Here is a 9,269-nt window from a genome sequence, read left to right as displayed (position 1 = left end):
AGAGGCTTAAAAACAGCCCATTTGCATGTTGGAAAGGAGGTAGTATGGTTAAATGTGTTTAGATACTCATGCTGCTTGTCAGTGCTGAATCTTGGTAGGGGTGCAGGCTGACAGGAATTTCTAATGGAGATTTACTTTGATGTGGTCAGTCTCTCATGTAAGGGGCTTAGCAATAACAGTTAGAATTTAAGACTGTGTTTCAAAACACCAGAAAGCAAAGTAGGGGTGTAACTGACATTAAATTATTTGTTTCTATACACTAATTAATTAAAATCGTTATCCCAAATGGAAATAGTGAAAGATTCAGCATTTCAGTCCTCTCATTTGATAGTAAAGCAAAGCTGCTTACATCTCATTATCTTTGAGGCATGCCATTTAAATATTGCAACACAGGGTGTGGCAGTGGAGTTGGTATAAATTCCTGCAATAAAACATAATGAACCAAATTCAGCCCTGATTCAATAGAGTTGCACCCACTTAAATTCAGTGCAGTTTACACCAGGGTTGAATTGGGCCCACTGTCAATTAACCAAGTCCATCTGCCATAGTTGCACTAGATAGTAAAGCTATATTTATCTACAGAAGAAAAACAGTTTCTTGGTGTCAAACTAATGAGATGAGGAGGCTGTACAGTGAAATTGTGTTGTGCCTGTCCTATGGTGGCTGCTTTCTCACTTCCTGGAGCTTCTGATTCTGCTTATTATCTTATTCATGTTGCCATATGTTCCTCATTCATTTTCACAGGTCAAGGCCTGGGTTATATTTGTTCTGCATTGCTTCTATCTAGGGTTGCCAGGCATCCGGTTTTCAACCGGAATGCCCGGTCGAAAAGGGACTCTGACGGCTCCAGTCAGCACCGCCTACTAGGCGGTTAAAAGTCCAGTCAATGGCGCAGCAGGGCCCAGGGGTTAAGGCAGGCTCCCTACCTGCCCTGGCTCCATGCTGCTCCCAGAAGCGGCTTCCAGGTCCCTGCGGCCCCTAGGCGCTGGGTTGGCCAGGAACTGGGAGGCTCTGCGCACTGCCCCCAGCCCGAGTACCAGCGCCATAACTCCCATTGATCGGGAACCACAACCAGTGGGAGCTGCGGGGGGCGGTGTCTGTGGGCGCGAAGGCAGAGCACACTGTGCAGAGCTGCCTGGCCGCCCATGTATCTAGAGGCTGCAGGAACCTGGCGTCCGCTTCCTCAGAGCCACGGTAAGCATCACCAGGACCCCGCACCCCAACCCCCTGTCCCAGCCCAGAGTCCCCTTCTGCACCGCAAACCCCTTAACCCTCACTCCCCTGGCCCAGCCTGGATTCCCCTCCTGTACCCCAAACCCTTCATCCCCAGTCTCACCCGCAGCTGGAGCCCTCACCCCCCACCCCCCGTGCCCAACCCCTTGCCCCAGCCCAGAGTCCCCTCCTGCACCCCAAACCCCTCATCCCTGGCCCTACCCCAGCGCCCACACCTCAATCCCATACCCCCTCCGACATCTCAACCCCCTGCACCAGCCCACTGAAAGTGAGTGAGGGTGGGGAAGAATGAGTGACAGAGGGAGGGGGATGGAGCAACTGATGGGCGTGGCCTTCTCAGAAGGTGTGGGCTTTGTGTGGGGCCACGGAGAAGGGGTGGTGCAGGGGTGTTCAGTTTTGTGTGATTAGAAAGTTGGCAAATGGCAACCCTACTTGTAACTTCTACTTCTGGCCCTAGTAACCAATGGCAACAGCAGGTGCAGATGAAAGCAAGGGATTGTATGTTTGCCTGCCACACTGCCAGCAGGATCCCTTGATGCCTTTGAGGAGCGGTGGGCGCTGTCCGGGGTTCTCTGCTCGGTGTCCCCGTCCGGTTCCCTTCGTTTGACCCTTTGACCGCACTCCCGTCCCTGTTTTTCATTAGTTGTCCCCCGTAATTAGTTGGTTCTCCAGGCCCTGTGGATCTCCCCCTTAGGCTGTGGGGGGATCCTTTTGTAGTGGACGAGCTCTGCCCGCCCACGTCCTGGATTTCCCAATGGGACACTGCCAGCAGGATCCCTTGATGCCTTTGAGGAGCGGTGGGCGATGTCCGGGGTTCTCTGCTCGGTGTCCCCGTCCGGTTCCCTTCGTTTGACCCTTTGACCGCACTCCCGTCCCTGTTTTTCATTAGTTGTCCCCCATAATTGGTTGGTTCTCCAGGCCCTGTGGATCTCCCCCTTAGGCTGTGGGGGGATCCTTTTGTAGTGGACGAGCTCTGCCCGCCCACGTCCTGGATTCCCAATAGGACACTGCCAGCAGGATCCCTTGATGCCTTTGAGGAGCGGTGGGCGATGTCCGGGGTTCTCTGCTCGGTGTCCCCGTCCGGTTCCCTTCGTTTGACCCTTTGACCGCACTCCCGTCCCTGTTTTTCATTAGTTGTCCCCCATAATTGGTTGGTTCTCCAGGCCCTGTGGATCTCCCCCTTAGGCTGTGGGGGGATCCTTTTGTAGTGGACGAGCTCTGCCCGCCCACGTCCTGGATTCCCAATAGGACACTGCCAGCAGGATCCCTTGACGCCTTTGAGGAGCGGTGGGCGCTGTCTGGGGTTCTCTGCTCGGTGTCCCCATCTGGTTCCCTTCGTTTGACCCTTTGACTGCACTCCCGTCCCTGTTTTTCATTCATTGTCCCCCGTAATTAGTTGATTCTCCAGGCCCTGTGGATCTCCCCCTTCGGCTGGGGGGGGATCCTTTTGTAGTGGACGAGCTCTGCCTGCCCACGTCCTGGATTCCCAATAGGACACTGCCAGCAGGATCCCTTGACGCCTTTGAGGAGCGGTGGGCGCTGTCTGGGGTTCTCTGCTCGGTGTCCCCATCCGGTTCCCTTCGTTTGACCCTTTGACTGCACTCCCGTCCCTGCTTTTCATTAGTTGTTCCCCGTAATTAGTTGGCTCTCCAGGCCCTGTGGATCTCCCCCTTAGGCTGGGGGGGGCCTCCTTTCGTAGTGGACGAGCTCCGCCCGCCCACTTCCTGGATCCCAATAGGACACTGCCAGCAGGATGAAAATTTTCCTATGGTGCCAGACACTATTAGCATGAATAGTGCACTGCATCATGGCTACCCAGACCTGCAGTAAATTTTAAAAAAACATATAAGGTTCAAATCTAGTATCACAAGTTTGATTTCAAACCAAGACATAGTCATATATCTGTCCTTAAAAGAACATTGTTTGCAGTGTTCTTGCTGCTACAACACTGCATTGCCTCTGTATCTTTTCAGAAGTTGTTTGCAGTGCTGCTGTAGCCATATTGGTCCCAGGATATTAGAGACAAGGTGGGTGAGGTAATATCTTTTATTGGACCAACTTTTGTTGGTGAGAGAGACAAGCTTTCAAGCTACACCGAGCTCTTCTAGGAAAGGTTTTCAGAGTATGTTTACACTGCAATAAAAGGCCCCAAGCACCTAGTTACAGAGCTGACTTGCGATTACAAAGGTCTGGCCACAGGGCTAAAAACAGCAGTGTAGGTATTCGGGATTGGGCTGGAGCCCAGGCTCTGAGACACCATTACTCCCTTCCCGCAGGAGCCCAGAGCGGCCGGGGTCCAGCCTGAGCCCAGACACTGCAACTGTACAGCCCCACACGCCCAAACCCGCTGGCCTGGCCAGCCACCGGCCTTTCAGGCAGGGTAGCCATGGCCAGGGCGACACAGCTAAACACAAGCTGGAGCAGATCGCAGTCCCACATAACCAGTTCATCCCCTGTGGCGGGAAGGGGCCTGCTACCTCCTCGGCAGGGGTTGAACCCCCTTCCCCCGTCCGGCCCACTACCCCCTGCCCCTTTCTGGAGGCGTTCCCGGGAGGCACTGGCAAAAAAGGACGCGGTCCACGCGGCGCGCCAGTCGCGCAAACCGAGCGCCTCTCCCGGCAGCCCCAAACACGCCGCGTCCTTCAGCGAGCACCCCCCCCCGCTGACGTCACTAAGCGCACCGCGCAAGTACAAACAGGCACGCGGCACGTTTTTTTCCGCGATTTGCGGGCACGCGCGCGGTGCTGAAGGGCGGGCGCGCCCCTCTCCCTCCCCGCAGAGGCGGTGAACGGGCCCGCGCATGCGCACCCCTGTGTGACGCGCATCGCTGCTCCAGAAGGTTCTCGCAGTCGGCGGCACCATTTTGTGCGTGTAGGGCGGACTCGGAGGCTCAGCAGCACTAGCAGACCCCTGAGGTAGCAGCGGCACCAGCCGGAGCGGTGAGTCGCTGGTTGGCGGTGGGGTAAAGGGGAGTGTGGGGGGTACTGATCCCCGTCCGTGTGTGTCTGTGGTGGGGGTGTCGTTTCCTGCCCCAATATAGCGGGGGGGGGGCGGACAGATATCGCCGCCCCTGGCCTTGCTTGAAGCTCGGGTTATTGCCCCCGCCTCGGCACAGTGTCGCCGCCATTTGCCCCTGCACGGCTGGGCGGGGTCTTGTTGTTCCGTGGGTGCGGGTACGATCCTGATTTCGGCTCATGGAGCCGACCCACCCCGTGAAGGCTCGGCTGGGGTGGTTGTGGCCGTTAAATGCGTTAATCCGGGTATGAGCCGCCCCCCCCCCCCGCCGCCGCCATGTTCTGTCTGCTCTGCCCTGGATGGCGAGAAAATGGCTGCGGCTGGTCCCGTGGGGGGAGGCGCCAGCCGCGGCCTGGCGGGGCCAGGGTACGCCCCTGCCTCGCCCCAAGGGCCTCCGATCGCCAGTGAGAGACCCGGCTGAAGCTCGTCCTCCCGCCCCATGGCGGGGCCGTGCTGCCTCGGCCGCCTGCCCAGCCACGCAGGGACGTGGTGGGCGCTCTGGGGGGCAGCTGCTGCTCCTGGGTATTGGGGCTCCGTGAGGGCGCGGGAGAGTGGCCGGGCCGGGGGGCTGCAAACCCGTCGAGACATTAGTGACTGCGCAGACCTGGAAGAGGCTTAACACGTGTAGCGAGGTGAGCTCAGTGGCCTGATTCTGCCTCGTTCGTGGAGAGTTACGGGGTCTCAGGAACAAGGCCCGATGCTGAGCGCCCATGGGAAGGGTTAGCTGAAGGTCCCCAGTCGAGAGTGAACGGGAATGTTGTTTTCCCTCCCCTGACTCATCAGAGTAATAAATTAGAGAGCATCTGAAAGTACAAGGGCGGCAGGATTGCTAGCGTTGGAGGCACAGCAAAAGCTCCAAACGGGGATATAGAGTGTCAGGTTCATATTTATGTTGGGGGGGGGAGGGCAGGAGTGTGTGTTAGGAACTTGAATTGGTTTATGGTTGAAGGGTGGGCTAGGAGAGAAGCTTTGAGTGATATTTTTCCATTTCCTGCCTTTCTCTTTTTTGCAATAAATTAATCAGACTGAGTACATTTAAGCAGTTCACAGTGATGTTTTGGTAGAGGCTTGAGAACTTCTGGTAGATGTTGTAAGGGGAGGAAGGTTTGAAATACTTTCCTCATGGATTATATTTTCTAAATGTACAACCTGCCCTAAATTCTTATTACAATCTTCACTAATTGCTATATTTGCTTTCCACAACCAACTCTCTGTATAACTATTCATGAGTGATGTACCTGAGTATTCAGATTCTGACTTGTTAAATTTATTCACCTCAATTTGGACTATTGCTTATTATGTACTATATGACAGGTTTCAGAGTAACAGCCGTGTTAGTCTGTATTTGCAAAAAGGAGAAAAGCATCCGATGAAGTGAGCTGTAGCTCATGAAAGCTTATGCTCAAATAAATTGGTTAGTCTCTAAGGTGCCACAAGTACTCCTTTTCTTTTTATATACTATATGTATTTGTGGATAATCTAGGCACTATACCCAGGGGTACAGACACTCATTTCTTAACCTGTGTGTTATATAATTTTTTTTAACATTGGCTTTAATAAAATTTGTAAATATGTTAAAATACACAGAGTACCTTGCTAGCTTTTAAAGCATGCTGGCTAATAATTATGGATGTTGAGGTGAACAATTTTTGCTCAAAAATTGGATTTAATGGAGGGTGGAATTTGAAGGAATTTCCACTATGAACAACTCTGCAGACATGACTGAAGTTCTTAATGAGTGGTCCCTGCTAGAGTCAGAATATTTGAATTGATAGCATTTCCTATAAGAGGTTAGATTGTTGGTCCATGTCTATATGGATGTAGATGTCTTGAATTTTTTTTTTTTTTGAGACAAACACATTTAGGAGTGGAGCAAAAAGAATGCTATAAAACCGTAAAGTTCACTGGGAAGGCTATTTTAATCTCTGGCTGTTTAGATCAGTGTACTATTTATATTATATTGTATTGGTAAATTGTAACTGTATTTAGGATGTAATTTTAAAGCGGGAATTGGCTTGTCTGTGACAGATGCGGCATTCCAAACGAACCGAGTATCCTGATTGGGATGAAAAGGAAAGCTGGGATACCAGAAAATGCAGCAGCAGCCATAAGAGAAAGAAGAGATCACACAGCAGTGCACGGGAGAACAAGCGCTGCAAACATAATCACTCCAAAGTTTGTGATAGGTAAATACATTTTGGATTTTTAATCATGGTAAACTGCTAAGCCTTTGTTGTAAGAACTGTTAAGTTTAAATTTCAGTAAGTAGATAAGCAGATCTGTTAACTTATTTTGTTAATATTTTCTTGATGCAGTATTTTGTAGATATTTAAAGAGTGAAGCCTTCCAGTAGGAATTGTCTTAATGATTCCACTTAACATAAAGTGATGTCGATTAAATTCATTTGTTTTTTATTTCTAGTCATTATTCGGAAGCCAGCTCCGTAAATGAAAGAGATCATCATGACCGGCGTTACATTGAAGAATATAGAAGTGATTACAGTCAAGTGTATGAAAATGGGCACCATCACAGAGATCACGAAAATGGTTATCACAACCACAGTAGCAAGTCTTCAGGCCATAGTGGGAGGAGTAGCTATAAAAGAAAACACAAGACATATCACAGTGCCTCACATCATCATTCACAAATGGTATGAGTAATTTTTTAAACTTTTTATTTTTTTTATTTTTTTTTTTTGGGAGGATAACTTCTCATCTGAGCAGTAGCAGTCAAGTGTGCGAGTTCGGGAAGGTCTTATTTCTAATATTCATATTAATTATTCTTTCTGTTAGATTTTTTTTCCCCCTTGGATGAGAAGTTTCTGTATCACACAGATATACTCGCTAAACCCTAGAGCATATAATTGTTTATCAGATAGAATTCCACTGATGAATGAGTAATAACCACTGACTAATCACCTTTATTTAATAATTACCTGAAACATAGGTATTGCCCCTCATATATCTTAAAATGTAAGTCTTCATTCGTCATGAAAGGTACATATTTCCATCTTGCTCAAAATCCAAACCATTTATATGCAAGCTATTACTTATATTTACTTTTGTTAAACTTAGTAACTTTAATGATCTTGAAATAACAAGGAGAGACATATGTGCAGTCAAGTTTTTTTTTGCAACTGTTAATTAACAAAATGTCTGATAAACAAGTGCAGTATTGTTTTGAGTATCTGACATGCATGCTGCCTATCCACTGGCAGGGCATCCTGTCTGATCTCTTAATGTAGTTGTGCTTAACTTCAGTTGACAGAACAGTTGAAGACAATATGGTTTATACCAGTGGTTCTCAAACTTTTGTACTGGTGACCCCTTTCACATAGTAAGCCTCTGAGTGCGACCCCCCCCCCCCATATATAAAAATGTGTTTTTAATTTATAACACCATTATAAATGCTGGAGGGAAAAAGTGGGGTTTGGGGTGGAGGTTTACAGCTTGTGACACCCCCCCTTCCCATGTAGTAACCTCGCGACCCCCCAGTTTGAGAACCCCTGGTTTATACTTTTGATAACTCTTTAATTGAAGCCGTCTGGAGTAGATTTATCTTTTTGTGACTTTTTTTATTCTGAACTATTACTCAAGAAGAATGTTTAATTCAGATGAATACTTTAAACTCAGATTTGTTTAACTTGGGTATCCTAATTTGGCCACAAGGCTATTTTATATAGACAAGTAAATATTAAATCCTGCTGTTTTACAGCATTAGACTTGCAAATAAGGACACTGCAATCCTAAAATAAATTTCAGTGCTTCAAGTGAACCATTTTTTTAAAAGAAAAAACAAATGTGTTGTAATTTTTTGTTGCCTTGCCACTTTGAGTATCTTATCTGAAAATCTGTTCCTTGCCATGTTTTTCTCCTGTAACATAAACTATGTGCCCTGTGAATTTCTGGGGACTGAATTTGAAATTGCTCCTGCCAACCGTTTGTGGCCTGGCGCGTATCTGAATGCCTGAATATCTCCCCGCTGAATGAATTTCGTATTCTGCCCTGAATTCACTCGGGTATATTGATTGGCTGGACGATCTTGGTGCCGCCCACATGCCGTTTCCAGAAGAGTCACCGAAGGAAAAGATCCAGGAGTGTAGAGGATGATGAGGAGGGTCACCTGATCTGTCAGAGTGGAGACGTACTAAGTGCAAGATGTATAGAATATTTTTCAAAATTTATTAACTTTTCAGATAGAATAATTTCTTTTAGAATAAGATGTCAGGGGCTTTGGAAGTCTTTTTCTTTCTTTCTTGATTTTTTTTATTTTTTTTGCTTTTGTGGGGGGGTTGTTTTTCTTTTTCTCTAGAAATTAAACATTGATATTCATTTTCCAAAACAGTAAATGAAGTTAATGAAATTTGGAATGACATAGCTGTAACTGTTTTGATGAGTTCAATAAAATAAATATTCTAGTTTAGAGATGTTTAGTTACACTTTTATAGAGGCACAGCCTAGATTAATCTGCATTGATAGAATTTAGTTTTGTGAATAACTAATTAGAATATCACTACTTCTTTGATTGAGATTTTTTTCTCTTTTAGATGAAATTATTGCTACTCTGGGCGAAGGTGCTTTTGGAAAAGTAGTGGAGTGCATAGATCACAAAGCGTAAGTAATTTTTTCTTATAAATGTAACTTTCTTGTCAGTGCCAGCCTGGCCTAGTTTACAAAACAGTTTCAAATTTGTAGTGAATATATATTGACATTTTATGTGAACCTTTTAAAAAAATTTTTTTTGGCTGGTTAGTTTTCTTGAGTGTCTTTATACTCATTGTTTTTCTATTTATATATAATGGCACTGATACAGACAAACTACAGTTCATCCTTGACCAGTTAGAGGATCCCATTATGCTACAGCTGTCTGTACGTGACTTCCATTTTGATTCATTGAGAGTTGTTCACGTGCATCTCTGAGGAATCTCATTTCTATAGAACAATAAACAGCATGATTTAAACAGTTTACTCTTCTCTATCACACAGTTGCAAGGTTACTGTTTATGAAGGTGCAGTCTGATT

The 9,269-nt window shown here is 47.2% G+C and overlaps 1 protein-coding gene across 5 annotated transcripts in view; it reads left to right on the top strand.

Annotated features, from left to right (window-relative positions):
- Nucleotides 1-1,081: 1,081 nt before the first annotated feature.
- The window catches only part of CLK1 (CDC like kinase 1), a 14,548-nt gene continuing 6,360 nt past the window's right edge, over nucleotides 1,082-9,269 (top strand). For 2 of the 5 annotated variants that reach the window (XM_073306372.1, XM_073306375.1), the window contains exons 1-5: nucleotides 4,008-4,172; nucleotides 6,277-6,434; nucleotides 6,670-6,898; nucleotides 8,317-8,407; nucleotides 8,795-8,861. In XM_073306372.1, coding sequence (XP_073162473.1) covers nucleotides 6,277-6,434; nucleotides 6,670-6,898; nucleotides 8,317-8,407; nucleotides 8,795-8,861 — 545 coding nt within the window. In that variant the 5' untranslated portion in view covers nucleotides 4,008-4,172. Of the gene's footprint in view, nucleotides 1,195-4,007; nucleotides 4,173-4,574; nucleotides 4,881-6,276; nucleotides 6,435-6,669; nucleotides 6,899-8,316; nucleotides 8,408-8,794; nucleotides 8,862-9,269 lie in introns of those variants that run through there. The other 3 variants (XM_073306374.1, XM_073306373.1, XM_073306376.1) reach the window with 3 other exon arrangements.

Source organism: Lepidochelys kempii, chromosome 11, assembly GCF_965140265.1.
Source record: "Lepidochelys kempii isolate rLepKem1 chromosome 11, rLepKem1.hap2, whole genome shotgun sequence".
NCBI lineage: Eukaryota > Metazoa > Chordata > Testudines > Cheloniidae > Lepidochelys > Lepidochelys kempii.
This window is presented reverse-complemented; position numbering and strand designations above follow the sequence as displayed.